The sequence below is a fragment of the Lissotriton helveticus genome, chromosome 2_1 (genome assembly GCF_964261635.1).
Source record: "Lissotriton helveticus chromosome 2_1, aLisHel1.1, whole genome shotgun sequence".
Taxonomy (NCBI): domain Eukaryota; kingdom Metazoa; phylum Chordata; class Amphibia; order Caudata; family Salamandridae; genus Lissotriton; species Lissotriton helveticus.
This window is the reverse complement of record NC_136059.1, coordinates 1,626,272,817-1,626,291,864: the sequence shown is the minus strand read 5'-3', so window position 1 is coordinate 1,626,291,864 and position 19,048 is coordinate 1,626,272,817. Positions and strand designations below refer to the sequence as shown.

The 19,048-nt window shown below is 45.7% G+C and overlaps 1 protein-coding gene across 1 annotated transcript in view; it reads right to left on the bottom strand.

Annotated features, from left to right (window-relative positions):
* Nucleotides 1-19,048, bottom strand: part of LOC144818809 (protein NipSnap homolog 3B-like) — a 556,246-nt gene that overhangs the window by 18,186 nt on the left and 519,012 nt on the right. The window contains exon 5 of the mRNA XM_078676579.1: nt 15,593-15,679. Coding sequence (XP_078532705.1) covers nt 15,593-15,679 — 87 coding nt within the window. The remainder of the gene's footprint in view (nt 1-15,592; nt 15,680-19,048) is intronic.

Below are 19,048 nucleotides of genomic sequence, written 5' to 3'. Positions count from 1 at the left end.
TGAGGGACCGACGTGGGAGCCTCGCTGGGCTTGTAGAAAAGAATGTGGCCCTCAAGAGCCTCTCTGGGCCCTAAACAACCATGTGGGTGGGGAGCCTCTCTGGGCTCTAAAACAACAATGTGCCCCCTAGAGCCTCCGTGGCTCTAAAGACAAAATGGCCCGCCGTGGGAGCCTTGCAGGGCTCAAAACAAACAATGCCCCTGAGCCTCTCTGGCTCTTAAACAATAATGCCCAATCGTTCGAGCGGCCCACTGAGCACACGGTGCCGCTCTGACTCTGTGCCTGCACTGGCACAGCCACCTCTTGGCCTCACGGAGTCCCCCCCAGCCTTTCCTCACTCACCGGGCTTCTCGGGGGACTCCTCGTCATCCGGTGCTGTGGTGTTGGGTTCAAATCAGGCCTACATACTCTGCTAAACTCTCGAACACCTTAGTATAGAAGTTGGCACGGACACTGGAAAAGGTAAAAGACAAGTTTATTAAGACCCCATGGGGTGGTGATACATTCCCACAGCACCCTTCGGTAATGTAAGAAGTAGCACACCGAACATTGGTGCGCGACCTCTTTTATACAGTTTAATAGTAATAAAAAAGATAGGCGGTTACAAGTTTACACATTTTAGGTACATATAAGGTCATTTTTGGAACACAGCCAACGTGTGGGAGGAGCTTCAACAGCACTGGTCAGTTAGTATGAACATTCCTGAAGAGTGACCAATTGGTGCGTAATGCGCATGTGCGCTTGACCAGTACTAAAAATAGCCTGTTGCCGAGCAGACTAGTGACCATGGGTATCGAGAAAGGACGAAAGGGCACACTGACCACGAGGCAGCGTGTTCATAGGAAACGGAAGTCGGAGGGATTCAAAATGGCCCCCGTTCGTTTTGGTCAAGTTAACAGAAAAGACCGTGTAGCTGTGCTAAACGCTAACTCAGGAGCTGCCAAAACACGACAGACGGCCCTTTTAGCGTTTAGCAAAAGCTACCTCATAGTGGACATAGTCAGAATGTTCATCCTCAATGTTAATAGCCATTATTTTCAATACTTCATCATTGATCAGTTTCTCTTGCTTGACAATAGCTCGTTTGGACGGAATACAGGCTGTGATACATACAGAACATAATGTAGGGCCACATTGAATACATAGACAAAGGAAAAATAATACTCCAATAAAAACACAGAGAATCGTTAATAATTTCCAACCCCAAGTACTAAGCAGGGTCCAGAACCAACCAGAAAAGGTCCATGTTCCATTTTCTGGGTGGATCTCAGCAGCTATCTTATGTAATTTTGTAATCGAATCATATACAGAAGGTGAGTTATCTGGTACGTACACGCAACAACTACTTCCGATGACGCGGCATGCTCCACCCCTATCAGCTAATATCACATCTAGAACCATTCGATTCTGGAGCGCCACAATTCTGGTAATTTGCAATTCCTCAGTAATATTCCCTAAAGCAGAGGCAGTTTCATTGGCAACGGCTTCCACTACACGTGTAAGCCGCCTTATCTTCCTGCTATTTAATGCAGCTCCCACGAATGAAAATAACCCCAGATTGAAATCTACATATTGTTGTAAAGTGGTATCAGTCTGGTCTATTTCATCAAGATCTATTGTTCGTTTCACTCTATTCAATATGAAATCATGGTACAAAACATAATCATTATGATACATGGGAGGAGCAATAAACACAGGTGGTAGTACAAATGCTACATAACACGTTCCTAACCAACCCAATGGTAGACGATGGTATCCCTTATTTCCACAAATGAAATATGTGTTACGTGAAGCTACAAAAGCAATTCCAGTCGGTGTATCAAAGGTAAGTGTAATATTACATTCACTGCGGCCTACAGGGATTGTACCTTTATTTCTAATACACAAATCTGCTTTTGTATCGATAACGGTTATTATATGCGAGTTCGTCACATTTATAAGTCTTTGATTCGTATATACACGAGGTGTAGAAACATTGTCCGGACGATATTCTTCCCATTCGAATTTAGTTCCTTCAGCGTGTGGATAGCCATCTTTATCGTTATAGCATATTTTATTCAACCGAAAAAGTAATCCACCTTTCGTTGGCCATCGCAGAGTAAAAAGAAGAGTGTACCAAGCGTGACAAGAACCATTATGAGAAAACGGGAGAGGAATGAGTGGTGTTCCTCCCTTCTTCTGGTGTCCGGGCAACATTCCACATACCCAACAATTGGAAGTGTTGGTCATATTATGAGTATGATGCAAAATCTTAATAAAACTGTTATTCAAATAAGTCTGCCTATGCCTTTCTTCGTGAAAAGGCAGAGTGAAATGAAAATGTTCAGACGGACTTGGAGTGGTGGGCAGTAAATGTTCTCGTACAGGAAACAACAGTTCTATAGTCCAAGCTAATACTGCGATCACCACTATGGTCAAGACAAACAAAACAACACCAAGAATTCTCCTCTTTCGTGTCGAAGGAGATGCCATAGTTCATAAAACAATACTCTTCAAAAACAACACTAAGCGGGAAAAATAAAACCGGTGGTTCTGAACCGAGGCTGCCGTTGATTTGTTCTCCGGGATTCAAGACGGGTGTCGCTACACTGGGCAGAACTGATCCCCCCCCCTTGATATTCCCGGCTTCCGTTTCACAAACCTCAGAGCGGTCACCAACCAGTTTCAAAAAACACAAAAGGAATCTTATTTCCTGGGGCGTAGATTGTACATCACTTTATCAGAAACAACGTGGTCCGGGAAGGCTCCCTCCAATTCATCAGGCGTGACAGCTGGGCTCTTTTCTGTATCCAAAATCTTTCTGTAGTCGGATAGCACCGCAGGGCTCACCAGATCCGGAGAGACACGTCGGCAGTGCGTTGAATGAATCCACCGCTTCTTGTTGGTGACTCTCACAGCAGTTCGCGTAGCCAGCAGCACTTGCTCAGGGCCATGCCATCTCGGTTCCAAACTGCTGGATCGCTCAAATATTTTGACCATCACGTGGTCCCCAGGACGGAGATCGTGAGCCTCACCAGCGGAGTTATCAGGGAGCGCCTCTCGAACCTGTTGATGAATAGAAAGCAAATCATTTGTTAATCGTGCCAGATAATCGTTCATCATTATACAAGGCATATCATGTATCAAACGAGGTTTTGGAACTCCCCAGATATTCATAGGCCTTCCAAACACTACTTCATAGGGTGTGAGGCCAGACCGAGAATGGGGCACTGATCGAATGGACAGCAATGCCAGAGGCAAAGCGTCCGGCCATTTCAGAGATGTCGATGCCACTATCTTTGCTAGCTTCAGCTTCAGAGTTGCATTATATCTCTCCACTAAACCTGCTGATTGCGGATGAAAGACAGCATGGAATCGTTGTTTGATTCCCAATCCTTTCAGGACATATTCCACTACTTTTCCAATGAAATGAGGGCCATTATCACTCCACATAAGTTTACAAACACCATAGCGCGGGAAGTACTCCTTGAGTAGCACCTTAGCTGTTGTCAATGCTGTATTGTCTTTCGTAGGGTAAGCCTCAATCCATTTGCTGAAGGCACACACCACTACTAGGACATACTTGAGATTATTACAGCGCTCCAGCTGGATGTAATCCATTTGTAGTACTTCGAATGGTGCAGTAGGTGGAACAAACCCACCTTTAGGAGTATGAGTCCCTTGTCCAGGATTGTGCTGCAAACATATCAGACAGGTCTGCACTACTCTCTTAGCCGTGCTAGCAATGTCAGCATTTTCCCAAACTCGTGTAAGCAATTTAGTAATTGCGAGAGCTCCAATGTGTGCCAGTCCATGTGTCATTTGCACCATTGTTTGTAAATAGGCCATGGGTAGTTTCCATCTCTCCATATCTTTACTACGCCAGCAACCCTCATCATCCAATACTCCCTCGGTGGCCCATTTCACAAGTTCTGCCTCTGATGCTGACTTCTGTATATCGAGTATTTCTTCTCTAGCATCATGCCACCGCTCAGCTTGTGACTTTACCACATACATGGGGAAATTATTTTGCAGCATAGCGGTCTCTCTCGCAATGCGATCTGCAAAAGCATTGCCCTGTCCTATTTTGTCCGTCACCTTTTTATGTGCACTGCACTTGACTATTGCAACTTTCTTTGGGCATAACAGTGCATTCAGGAGATCGCGTACCAATTCTCCATGCATGATGTGTACTCCGTGTGAAGTCAGGAATCCTCGTTCCTTCCAAAGTAGGCCAAAATCATGCACTACTCCAAAAGCGTAACGACTATCCGTGTAAATGTTCACACACAGTCCAGCACTTAACTCACATGCCTTCGTTAAGGCTATCAACTCAGCCGCTTGAGCCGATTTTTGGGGTATCCGTGCTGCTTCTACCACAGTCTTAAGTGTCGTGATCGCATAAGCTGCGGAAGTCGTACCATCTGGTAACCTCACGCACGATCCATCAACCCACAGTTCCCCATCTACATCTGGAAATGGCGTATCCTGTAAGTCGATACGACCCTTTGTCTGCTCCTCAGTCAGAAAAACACAATCATGTTGTTCTTCCTTCTGGGTCTCAGCAACAGGATCCGGCAGTAAAGTAGCAGGATTTAGTGTCGCACATCGCTTTAGTGTGATGTGCGGCGCCAACAATGTTAACTCATATCCTGTCAAACGGGCACTGGTTAGATGCTGCGTTCTTGTTTGATTCAGTAACGCATCTACCGCATGGGGAACTAGCACCAACAATTTGTGTGACAAAACTATTCCCTCACTTTGTCGTATCGCAACTGCTGTTGCTGCAACGGCTCGAAAACATCCGGGCAATCCTCGAGCCACAGGGCGAGTACCGCCGAGAAGTATGCACAAGGCCTCTGTTTGTCTCCGTGTGTCTGCACTAACATTGACAATGCGCACCCATCCTTCTCGTGTACATATAATGTAAAGATCTTCGTGTAATCAGGTGTACCCAACACTGGTGCAGAACAAAGAGCTTGTCTCAATTGCTCAAAAGCATTCTGACATTCATCCGTCCATTCAATGGGAATCGGTGTATCTTTAGACAATAATGCCAACAAAGGTTTAACGACATGTGAAAAACCCAGTATCCATTGCCTACAAAAAGACGTCAAACCTATAAAGGCGCGAACATCCTTCTGAGTGCGAGGGACTGGAGTATCTAGGATTGCTTGAATTCGATCTGGTGTCAATGCACGGCCCTCCTTAGACAAAAGATGACCGAGGTAGGTCACCTTTGGTCTACAATATTGTAGCTTTTTCTTCGAAACTTTATGATTATGTTTGGCCAGGAAGGAAAGCAAAGAAAAGGTACTCTTCTCACATTGTTCTGGCGTGTCTGCAGCTAGTAAAATATCGTCTACATATTGAATGAGAACCACTCCCTCTTGTAAGTCAAAAGAATCAAGCTGTCTTTTTAATGCCTGACTATAAATGCTAGGACTTTCAGTATAGCCTTGAGGAATTCGACAGAATCTGTACGATTTATTATTTAATGTAAAGCCGAATAGATATCGACTGTCAGGATGTACAGGGATCGAAAAGAAGGCATTCTTCAAATCGATGACTGTAAAAGTAGTTGCCGTCGATGGGACCAACGTAAGCAACGTGGTGATGTCAGACACCACCGGGTACTGAGGCACTACTATCTTGTTTATTTCCCTCAAATCAATAATGAAACGGTAAACCTTGGCATCTGTATCTCTTTTAAGAATCGGTAAAATGGGGCTATTGCAAACATTGTAGGGGACTTCCTCAACTACTCCTGCCAAAATCAAATCGTTCACAATGTTCATCAAAGCAAGTTCTCCTTCTCTGGAAATCTTATATTGTGGGACACGTGGTAGAGACACTCCCTCCTTTACAGTAATACGTACTGGAGGGATTAGCATCTGCCCTACATCCGTATCGGAAGTGGCCCACAACGTTTTCGGTAAGGAGGCCAGAACTTCAGATTCATGGACAAAACACACTCGCTCTAATTCCGGGTAATTCTCATTCAACACAACTCGCACTCCTTCTGGGGCACAGCGAATAGTAGCTCGAAAGTGTTTTAACATATCGAGTCCAATAATATTATCTGGTGTATTTGGAGACAACAAAAAGGGACATGGGGCAGCAAATTTATCAACATGAAATGCAACTGGTTGAGACAATGGGCTAGAAGTAGGTGTTCCATCGAACCCTATTGCTGTAATTACCTCGCCAGACAGGGGAGCCCTTGGAACCAAGTGTTTGGACAAAGCGCTACGAGTAGCTCCTGTATCGACCAGAAATTGATCAGTGGAACCCAGAACATGTGCTTCTATGTATGGACCCCTTTGATCAACTGGTACCTCAACCGATTCCACACCCCATCCTACGCAATCCTATGCGTAATGCTCATCCTGTAGTTCAGCAGGACCACCCTCATTTATCTGATATTGATTGCGATTATCAAACGTATTATAATCTGACTGACCACGACCCCTTGCTCCATATCCTCCACGATCATTCGTGCCAGAACCTCCTCTTGACCCGCCATAATAATTCCTAGACCTTCCACTTCCTCGTCCCCTCAAATTACGCTGCTCTCGAAACACCGGACAGTCTGCAATCCAATGCCCAAACTGTTTGCAGTATGCACATTGATTCACAGAAATGTCAGAACGAGGGGGAGGAGCATTACTATATGATCCTCGCCCTCCTCTACTGTTTCCTCTCGTAGCCTGAACCTGAGCTAACATTACCTTTGTTTTCAATTCCTTCGCCTTCTTTTCACTACTTTCTTTCGCCTCCAATTCCTGTCTTTCATAATATTGAGCCATAGTCAATAAAGAAGCAGGGGTTGCTGTGGTCCATGAACTTTCACTCGCTTTCAATCGTTTCGCAATCTCCGGTAGGAGATTAGCCACGTACTTATCAACGAATAAATGCCTGCCAGTATCTTCTGTCAATAATTGACCACTGTAATCATGGAACGCTTCCTCGAAGCGAGAGAAAAAATCAGAAACTGATTCATCCGCTTTCTGCTTACAAGAGGCTAATATAGTCCAATCAATCTTTTTAGCAGGAGCAAGAGTCTTTAGTTTTGTTAGTATGGCCCCTGGAAGGTCTAATATTAATTGACACGGCTTACATGCTGGTTCTCTATTTAAATCAGCCTGAACAAGATCTTTCCAAGTGGCCCCGAGAGTCGTGAGGTCATCAAACCTACGAATCGCTCTCCACATATCGGGGGGCAATATCAACCCGAAAAATAGATCAATATCAACTAACGTCATGATACATGAAGAAATTGCACTTTCAACATTTTCATAAAAAGCCGCAGGGTTTTTACGGGGATCAGGTAAAGCATTCTTAAGCGCCATGACATCTGCTCTATTCCAAGGCGTATAAACCCAATTATATACAAAATACCCTTTCGCGTCTTTGGATCCTTTATCATCATCTGTGCCATCCCCTTTATGAGGGACATATAAAGGCGCAGCTTCTCGCATAGGTCTAACATTAATCGCAGCGATCTTATCTGTTTCAAAGATAGGGCATTCTTTGGATATCCCCGTCACTCCGGACGTAGACGAATTCTTCGACTTTTCCAACTCCCGTAGCCGTGTCGTCTCATTACGCAGTTCAAGCAAACGCTTGAAGAAGTCGTCCGCATCTGAAAGAACAAAAAGACCTTTACGAAAATTCTCACGATCCTTGGATATCTCCTTTGGTTCTAACTCGAGAGAATATTTTCTATACCGCTCAACAACTTCATCTCCAAAATGATCTAAAAAATACAGTCGTTCCTTATCAGACCACTGTTCCATTTGTTTAGTAACATCAGAAACAGTAACAGTATTAATATTTAGCTTTCGCGCAATTGAGCGCAATTCCGCAGCTCGTTCCGTATATAACCTGGTACGCTGTGTTCGATCACTATCCTCGTCCGAGTCCTCGTTCGGAGCCGTAGGTACGACGTACGGAGGCGGACAACGATCTAGTAAGGAAAAATCATCTATTTCATTAGTAAGGACCGGATAAAGAGGACGCCTGATAGGGAATTGACCATTAACCTGTAAATTTCGTTCTCGTCTCTCCCTCTCTTTCTTTTCCTGTAATTCCTTCTCCTGTAGCTGTAAAGCTTTGTCATGTGCAGCCTTCCGCTGCACTTTCTCCGCCAAGGCTTCCTCACGCTTCGCTCGTTCACGCACCTCTTTCTCCCACATACGCACACAATCAAACATATCTTGTCTAGACCTTCGCTGAAACAAACACTGCTCTACATACTGTACCTTTCGAAGGTCAAACGACCCATATAGTGGCCACTGTAATTCACGATCAGTTTTAGTATACTTATGCCATAATGTACTATACATTATTGGTGGAATACCGAATTTGACATACATTTCACGATTTGGAGTCCCCTCTGGGGGAGCCGGCTGTTTTGCACTTAATCGATAATTGGTACCATTTTCAGAACAGCACATCCTACGGAGTGTGCTAAAAACAGGCATGTTTCAAAAAGTACCACGAAAACGTGATACTACAAAAAAAATGCCACCTAACACGGTGCACTGTTCAAATCAAATAAATCAGAGAAATATCCCTACATGCCTGCCTATGTGAGGTGCACTTCACATATTCAAATTCAAATTCAAAGATTCAAACGTTAGCTAACAAATTCAAATTCAAATTCAAAGTTTCAAAAAGCCACAGTAAGTGTCAGTAGACTACTTCACCACTCAAAAGCTTACCAAATATTTTCAAACGTCCAAAGTCCAACTGCCAAGTTCTGTGGTCAAATCAGCCAAAACGGCACATCACGACAATCCAAGATCAGAATCTCAGTCGAGGACCGGCGCCACCTGGAAGGTCAGATCGGAAGGAAGGGAAAACACACCGTGGGTGCCGGGACTCGGGTCACTCAATGGCAGCGATCGCGTCCATGGCGAGTTTCCTAACCTTCGTCACGACCTCTCCTTCGGGCATCCGAGTCGCCGATGAGTCCCTTCGTGGTCGCCAATTGTGGTGTTGGGTTCAAATCAGGCCTACATACTCTGCTAAACTCTCGAACACCTTAGTATAGAAGTTGGCACGGACACTGGAAAAGGTAAAAGACAAGTTTATTAAGACCCCATGGGGTGGTGATACATTCCCACAGCACCCTTCGGTAATGTAAGAAGTAGCACACCGAACATTGGTGCGCGACCTCTTTTATACAGTTTAATAGTAATAAAAAAGATAGGCGGTTACAAGTTTACACATTTTAGGTACATATAAGGTCATTTTTGGAACACAGCCAACGTGTGGGAGGAGCTTCAACAGCACTGGTCAGTTAGTATGAACATTCCTGAAGAGTGACCAATTGGTGCGTAATGCGCATGTGCGCTTGACCAGTACTAAAAATAGCCTGTTGCCGAGCAGACTAGTGACCATGGGTATCGAGAAAGGACGAAAGGGCACACTGACCACGAGGCAGCGTGTTCATAGGAAACGGAAGTCGGAGGGATTCAAAATGGCCCCCGTTCGTTTTGGTCAAGTTAACAGAAAAGACCGTGTAGCTGTGCTAAACGCTAACTCAGGAGCTGCCAAAACACGACAGAGCGGCTGCTGGTCGGGACGAGCCATGCTAGCGGGGCACTCTCTCACCGGAAGAGCGCCCCGTCCTCCTCTTCACCCGGGTCTTGACTTGCGGCGGGGGCGGGCACCGGCAATGTGCCCCGCGCCCCCTCCGCCACTGCTCAGCTCCTTCTCTTCTTCTCCGGGGCTCCCTCAGCACAGGGGAGCCCCGCTACAGGTCGCAACACCCCGGGCACATCTCCGGTCTCCCTCCATCGCATGGGAGACCGGCAACGTCGCCAAGGCTTCCTTCTCAAGCCGGCGGGCGGGACTTCCGGTCCTTCTCCTGGGCCGTGATTGGCCGGCCAGCAAGCTGCTTCCGGGTCGTCGCGGGCAGCGAGGCGGCCCGTCCAGGCACTGTAGGCGGGGGCTGAATTAACCGAGGGGTGGGCTCCCTTGAGTTAAATAATAAACGGGGTGTGCTCCCGTCCAGGGCGCGGCAATCTCTGGGGCAATGCCGGGTGGGCACCGGCTGAGACAATTAAATAATAAAACCGCACAACACGCAGGGTGGGCACCTGCTATAACTCACGCAAAATGCGGGGCGGAGAAACGCTCACAATAAAGCAAAAAGCGCTCCCAAGCGCTACGAAAAGGTAAAGTGCTTCCAGGCACTTCAGGGGTGAATACAGCGCTCCAAAGCGCTGCAAGGTCCAGTAACAAGGTCCTTCCCGAAATAAAGCGCTTCCCAGGGGCTAAGGGGAGCAGAGTCCATCAAGCCCCCAAGGCAAAGACTCCCATAGCAAAGGGGTCCCAGCCTCAAGCAGTCCATCAGGTATCCAGGGGCTGGGCAGGGCCCAGGGAGGCAAGCCTTCCCCTGGGCCCAAGCAGCAGCACGCCCTGGCAGGATTCAAGTCAGAAACAAGAACATTTTGTAAGGGGAAACAGCCCCTTTTTATACCATAAAATCCTTTGTCTAGCAGGGTGTAGGCAATGTGAGAACCAGCTACAACTGGTTATAGGGAACTCCTTTCATTGGCCAGGCTGGGGACATCAGACGCACCCCAGGGGGTGGAGCCAGCATTGTGGCAGGCAGGCACAGCCCTATTCACTCCCAGGTGCTATCTCCTCCCACCACTCTAGTTGCAGATGCAGTCATTCAACCAAGGGCTGACTCAGACAACCTCCTGCGGGCTCCCCAGCCCCTGTCACCCTCAAACCAGACAGTCAATCCACAAGCAGGCCCAGGCACCCTCCTGGAGCCAGGCTCCATCCAATCAAGTGCCAGCAGACTCACTACACACGCACACCCATGTCTAGAAGTGGCACTTCTACACTAGACACATTCATGCCACATACATCATTACGCAGCATTCGATCTCACGAGTTCGCACATACCAAATTCGACCCTGCACTCCCCACGCATCAGGAATTACCATGGTCACACATATTCCCCATGCATTCCTATGGGAAGGCAGGTCACTCACCACACATACACAGAGAGCTCACGCACTTTACACTGTACCACAGTGAAAAAGTGCGCAAAGGCCTAAAATCACCAACACCAGGTTCCAGCAACAGGTGGGGAAAAAGCAAAAGTTTCGGGGTGAACCTGCCAAAAAGGGCCAGGTCCAACAGGTCCCATTTCCTATTTAAATATAGGAAGTAAAGAAAGATCTGTATTTAGGGTCTGTCGCACCCTTCAATAAGAACTGTTGTAAGACAGTGTGGGACTGACAAGCAACAGGGTCCAGCGACTTCAAGCTTCACAGCAGCACTAATCCAAAACCACAAGAACAGGCAGCTCACAGAGGTCACCTACATTGCACCCTGCCACAAACCACGTGGTCCTTGAATCTCAGGTGACTATGGTATCATAGCAGGCTTATGACCCACCTCCAAAATCACCGAGTGGTCTTCTTAGACCAATCACATGTATTGGTCTAGCATTTCAACTCAAGATCTGCATCAAAAATGGCTCTTAAGTAGACATGGCTAAATGAGTCTTACGGTAAGACCTTGTCTGACTATCTACTAAAATCTATATCATTTTGAGTAAGAACAGAGGAAATTACATGACTTGTCTATGTAGACACCAGATCCAGTAAATGACAGCTCAAGTACACCAGACAAGGTGGGTTTCCTCTGGTTCTGACTCCCCAGCAAAGACATTCCATATTCGTGTTGCTTTCTTTGACCTGTAGGAATGTATTCTCTGCTGTTCGGCTTGTGGAATGCAACATTCTGCATTCTTCGTGAACACACTTTATTTCAAATCCATACAAAAAGGACAGCTGGAACTCTTTTGTGTAAACAGGGATCTGGAACGCCCTAAAATATTGTATGAGGCTTGTCCCGGTGTGACTACAATTTGAAACAGAGGCAGGAACTGGCACGGGCAAGGTGGGTCTTTTTTTTAACTCCCAATAAAAGTTATGTTGTTCATGTCCTTTAAGAAGCCCCTGATGAATATTTTGTCTATAACCAGTGTGACATTTTTAAATATAAAAATCGCAGAATGACGTGCATCTACCCCGAGCAAAATAAACTATACATTTCCGATTCAAGTAGCAAACTAAAGAGTAGATGGTCCGAAAAAGAATAAGACGCAAAGTGTTGTGCCCCTATGCAAGAAGCTCCCTAGTTTAGAAGACAGGCCAGAACCACTCTCTACCTTTCAGACATGTTTAGTTTCATCACCGGTGGTCGCATTCTAGTAAACACCTCATCAAATTAGAAGTGGCTTCATAGTGGCAATCATGTGAATCCTCATCCTTACAAACAGTCGTAAATTGTTATGTCCTACATGTTTATTTAACATGTATTCTAGCCCTGCTGCCTCTAGCTGCTCAGCCAGAGTGTGTCTTGGTGTTAGAATGTTGGTGTGCCTGTGATGCGTGGAATGCCTGGGTGAGTGAGTGGGTGAATGTGGCAGTTGGAGATGGGCTGAGCAGCTAGGGAGGCTGCTCCTGTTGGGGCTGGTACCACACTAGGCTGGCTGGAGTACAGAGATGTTGTATCCTTAACTGAAGACTGAATAAACAAGTCTTGAATTTACATCCTGGCTCCTGGTGTCTTTCCACTAAGGACACAACATAAATCTTACATTTTTGCTTCGGCACAGATTTTCAATTTTGGGGAAACTTTTCCACTTAACGCCTGGAAAAGTTGCGAGTTGCTACTCCCCCAAAGTAATCCAGTAAACGTGTTTTGAATTCCCTTTTCTCGTGCGAATATGTACATGCATGGGGGAGCCGTTTTCTTCTTTGTCTCCAACGGTAAATATTTTTCCATGTGATAAAAAAACCTTTCCACTCGACCCACCATTTTTTGGGTTGATCTCTTCCCGTTTCCAACCTGGAAATACATTTCTCTTGACAGGAGTAAAAGTCTGAATAATTCCAGGGTAGGGATGGGATAGAAAATAGCTTGAGAATGCCCATCAAATGTTAAAATTTTGAACGTTCACAAACTTCAAGTGTAATCCAGCCTAGTTGGAACACTCATTCCGCACTCACAGAAGATTTACTGAAGTGTATTTTCACTTGTAAAAACGGCCATTAGCACATGTAGGATTACCCTACTACACCAGTCTACTTTTTATATCCATTGGCAATCCATGAATAACAATGCATTTGATCAGAAACCCAAGTTAATAAGTAGATATTTGATTTCTGGCTAACGGCCTTTCCTAAGCCACTGCTTCATCCTTCTCCTTTGATTGGCTGGTAGGCATCGGGATGCTAATAGCTACCAGCTTCTTGAAAGGGTAAGCGCAACCCGGATCTTCGAATGTTTTGTTTTGTTGTTTCATATCAAACACATGAAAAAAACTATTTTTTGGAGGCTGATGTGTGTTTCTAAAGAAAGCACTCCTGTAGAAGTTTTTATTTGTTACTAGATTCTTATCACACCGAGGACCTCATTTATGAAAAGTGACGCATCGCTGCGTGAAAACAGTAATGCGTCACTTTTCATTGCGCCCTCCTTGCGACACCAATGATGCGTCATATTTACAGTATGACGCATCATGATGCAAGGAGTTACAAATACGTCAGTATTTCTGACGTATCTGTAGGTGCAAAAGTGATGCAACTCCAGCAATGTGTCCTTTCACATGGGGCAAGCCCCATGTGAAAGGGCTTGCGTCAGTCTTACGCCTGCTGTGAGGCTGGCGTAAGATTTGGACGCATTTGAGTCCTAGAAGTAGCGCAGTGAAATCTCATAGATTTCACTGCGTCACTTCCAGGACCATTTCTTGCCTCAATACACCCCCCCCCCCTTGCATACATTATACCTGGCGCAGGTATATTGTGGCGCAGGGGTTTACAAAGTGACGCATCTAACTAGATGCGTCACTTTGTAAATATGGCGCAACAAGGCGCATTTTTTATGCCACTGGTGAGTCACAAAAAGTGACGCACTGGCGGCGTAAAAGTGACGCACAGCCTCATAAATGAGGCCCGTGTGTTTCCACAGGCATCCTCCAATGAAAGCATTGCAACACTTTCAAAATGATAGACAATACCAAGGCACAGCCACTGTTAAATGAACAACAGCATGCCCTGTTTACATCTTGTCCTAATACATCTTGGCTGTATGGAAACTATGGGGCATATTACCAACGTTAAGCGATATTTATCGCTAACGATGCTTAGCAACGAATTTTCTTAACGCTAAGCATCGTCAGAAATTATTGCAGATAAACCTTGCTATTATCAAGGTTTATCGCAAATGCGATAAAAAACGGCCGCAATGCATGAATATCGCTGAAAAGTCAGCGATATTCATGCATTACCGAGCTAATACTCTTAGCCATGTTATCCACCTCCCATTGGATAACATGGCTAAGAACTGCTCAGGGCAGGTGTTAGTTTTTGGAGATATTCGCGCTTAGCGGGAATATCTCCAAAAGTTGGTAATAGGAGATAGCGATGTTAGCGACTGTTTCCAGTCGCTAACATCTTGGCACGCCCACTTTGCATGTCATTAGTGATAAATATCACTGACATGCAAAGTGGGGCCCAAGATGGTCGCTATCTCCTACTAGCTGTCACTAACTGGTGTTAGCGACAGCTAGGTAATAGGGAGATAATTTTATCTCCGCTTTCTTGGCTTTTAAAGCCAAAAAAGCGGAGATAAACCCCCTTGATAATATGCCCCTATATTTCATGCTAACAGGTGAAGTTTGTACTTTGCCATAAACAACTCACTGTTGTGTATTGAAATCAAATAGAACAGAGCAAAATCTTCATAATCACAATTCTTAGGACTCCTCAGTGTTGTGTTGATTGTATTTCCCTGCATACATTTAATCTTGTCTAATGACATTGAAATGTTCAGCAATAATGGCAGATGTGTTGCATAAATTATTGGCCTGACAGGTCTATATTTTTATGTTCAGAGTTCTCTGGTCCGAGGGCGGTGTCTCAGCAGCCGTAAACTTACTATTAACTCGTAGTTTGTGAACACCCAAAAATGTTCAACTTACACAAAAGTGTAAGTTTATCTTTGTGACTCAGGCCCCAAGTGTCAACTCAGCCAACACTACTTCATAATCTATAACACCAAAATTAAATATCGTTTTGAAATTACGTTTGAATACTATCAGAATACACCAGAAGAACTGCAGCTAGAAGCTTTTTAGATCATAACTTTGGTACACTTCTGAAAAATGAAACGCAATTTGGCCTCGTGAAATTCTAAATTCACTCTGCCATTTTGAGTTTTTAATATTTGATAAAAGCAGCTATATTTTCATGAGATGCACTGGAATTACTTTTTAATAACAGAATGCAAAGGTTATTTCTACTCTTAAAAGATATGCATCAAATCACAGTTAAAAACTGAGTTATGGTTCTGGCTTAAAGCTGTAAAACCACCAAACTTCTACAGTTATGGCTATGAACGCACACAGCACATGCCTAAATACATGGGGCCCAACGTGATGTTCCCCTGTTCACTGTTTTTGTGTATCTGTGCCATTGGCAAATAGATGTTTTGTGCATTGTGGCCTAGAAGTTGTTGCTACAGCACTGACAAGGTTGGACGTGCCACAATCAAAAGGGGATTTGCCACTTACCAGCCGCTTCTACCTGTGGATCTTCCTGGGCAACGCGTTTACCAGCTGCACGCCTGTCTGGATCTTTATGCCACCAAAGGACATGGACTGGAAAGACAATTGAGGAAAATGGTTTGTTGTTTGCGGCGCAGGAAGACACATATGTTAAGTAACTTTAGGCTTACACAAGACTCCAGACCACCTTAAAAATAAACCACATTAATTTACAAATAAATATTTGTTAAGGTACAAACACCATCCACAACCATGGCAAGTTACCAATTTGTTTGGCTAAAGAATATACTAACCAACTTCTAGGACAAACGCAGTGATTGAGGCTGCGGGCGTGGGACAGCGCTGCTGCTCATTTTTTAAACTCTATCATCAGCTGACTGCTAGCTGTACTTTTAAATCATAATTGTAGCGCTACGCGCATGTAAAATTGTATTTTACCCGGCACTGGACTCGGGCTGTTTCTCACTTTCCTTACCTGGCTCTAGACCCCGGTCCGCCCCGGCTGTGTGCCGTTTGTGCGGAGGGTCGCTGGCTCGAGCCTCACTTCCTGCCTTCCACCACTTCCACCCTGCATCGACACCCTGCAGGTTAGCGGTCTAGTGGTATAGATCTACTGGCTATATCTTTTGCGAGAGCAGGCGCGCTCTTTGACAAACGCAGTGATTGAGGCTGCGGGCGTGGGACAGCGCTGCTGTTCATTTTTTAAACTCTATCATCAGCTGACTGCTAGCTGTACTTTTAAATCATAATTGTAGCGCTACGCGCATGTAAAATTGTAAAATTGTATTTTACCCGGCACTGGACTCGGGCTGTTTCTCACTTCCCTTACCTGGCTCTAGACCCCGGTCCGCCCCGGCTGTGTGCCGTTTGTGCGGAGGGTCGCTGGCTCGAGCCTCACTTCCTGCCTTCCACCACTTCCGCCCTGCACCGACACCCTGCAGGTTAGCGGTCTAGTGGTATAGATCTACTGGCTATATCTTTTGCAAGAGCAGGCGCGCTCTTTGACAAACGCAGTGATTGAGGCTGCGGGCGTGGGACAGTGCTGCTGCTAATTTTTTAAACTCTATCATCAGCTGACTGCTAGCTGTACTTTTAAATCATAATTGTAGCGCTACGCGCATGTAAAATTGTAAAATGGTATTTTACCTGGCACTGGACTCGGGCTGTTTCTCACTTCCCTTACCTGGCTCTAGACCCCGGTCCGCCCCGGCTGTGTGCCGTTTGTGCGGAGGGTCGCTGGCTCGAGCCTCACTTCCTGCCTTCCACCACTTCCGCCCTGCATCGACACCCTGCAGGTTAGCGGTCTAGTGGTTCCTCCCCTAATGGTATAAATGGCGGTATGGCGGACGCGCAGCGGACGAGCGCAGCGGGAGCGCCGACATCGCGCCGAAGTTGCGCCTAAGTTAAGCCCGTCTGCGCCAGTCCGCGGTCGACCGGGCGCCAGGGCCAGCCATAATACCCGCCTCATTACATATTCATCCCAGGATTTATTCTCCCTTCAATGCTATAGTTCCCCTGATCCCCTTACTGTTGGCTTTGCCCAAGCCTGCGGCATATGGACACCTCATCGCCCCCACTACAACCGGGTTGAGGCTCCTACCCTCACATCCCATTTCAACGCTGCCCTCACGTCTCTTCCGGATAATTCCCCAGAGCCTTATCTTATTTCCATCGTCTACCTCAATACTCGTTCGCTTCCTAAACACCAACTGGAAGTGTTCCAATTGTTAGACGATGGTAATATTGATATTTTGCTTCTCTCAGAAACCTGGCTAAATGAGGACTCCTCCCCCGACATCCTTGCTGCTATCCCCTCGGGATTTTATATCCTCCAGTCCAACAGGGTGACGGGCAGAACGGGTGGGGGAGTTGCTGCCATTGTTCGCTCTCAATTCCACTTTACAAACCTGGTCACCACTCCCATCCTCAACTCTGATATTCTTACGTTGAAATTCATGTCCCCTAAATTCTCTTTTATTTGTGTCCTTGTCTATCGCCCTCCCGACAATATGCCCCTTTTTCCCTCCCATTTCGGAGATTACATCTCCCGATTAGTTATTAATTCAGCAAGAATCCTGATCATAGGCGACTTCAACTACTGGCCATCGGATTCTCGGGAAAGTGGCCTGTCAGTTGATGTCACAGAGCTATTGTGTGGTCTGAACCGTATGCAGCATATCTTAACAGCTACCCACAATAAAGGCCATATTCTTGACCAAGTTTGGACGGCAAACTTGGATATCTCCCCCCCTTTAGTTTATCCTTGTACCTGGTCTGACCATTTTTTTATTTCTTTGTCACTAAAAATTACCCCGTTAATCCGGCCTCCACCTGTGTCTAACTTTACGGCGCGAAATTGGAAGCAGGCTGATATTTCTCATTTTCACTCTATTCTGTCTACTACACTCCCTAGTGACACCATTGACATCAATACGCAAATGGCCAATCTTGACCTATGGCTGGCACAAACAAGTGAGGAGGTCGCCCCTGTGAGAACTATTAGAACTAAACGCCCGCATGACGCTCAGCGCTGGTTCACTGACCAACTTAAATCGGACAAACTAGTCCTTAGACAGGCTGAGCGTCGATGGAGACGGAACTATGACCCCTTACTAAATACTGCCTATATGGATTTATTGAAATTGTATAAAAAATCGATTATTTTGGCCAAATCCTCTTATTTTTCTGAGGAAAATGATATTTTGCCTGACCAAGATGCCCCCTACGTGTACCCTATGTCATGTGCATGTCACGCATGCATTTCCCGTAGTGGCCTGAATCACTAGGCCCCTGCAATCATGTCCTGCATTAGAAATGCCAGTCATCAAGTCTCCCAAACGTTAAGTTAGCATAAGGCCCATGTATTTGCATTTTGCATTGTACACTTCTAATAAATATCGTAATGAACCCTTTCTGTGGTTCAGCCAGAAGCCACATTCTGAATTAGGGTTTTCATGACTCCTGGCACACTGAAAACTGCAGTTACGTCAGCAAGAGGCCTGCCAAGACAGTATTATGAATAACAGTTATGTGTCTGCTGTACAGAGTCACATTCCTGCCCGGTGAAGAAGTTAAACAGAACCCATCTGCATAGATAGGGCCCAGCTTTTCTGTCTCTGTTTAAGTGAATTACAGTGCTTGCATCCATAGAAAGCTCATGCAATGAATAAAGAAATATATGCCCTTTCTGTCTTTTAGTAATGAGCAACCTTTGCTTCAGATAATACATCCCCTGACTCTAGATATCAGTTGTACTAGATGTGCTGGTCGCCTTGACACAAGAGATCTCTCTACTAGGTTGAAAGTCAGCTTCCTCCCAGTTACACGTCAATTGCACGTCATGCTCAAGTTGCACAATTAGGGCATAGTTCCAGCTAGCTATCCAAACTCCTCCTCTAAGTACCCACCCACCTATGACACCTACCTATCACCTACCTATGACTCATCAAAGTGTACACCCAC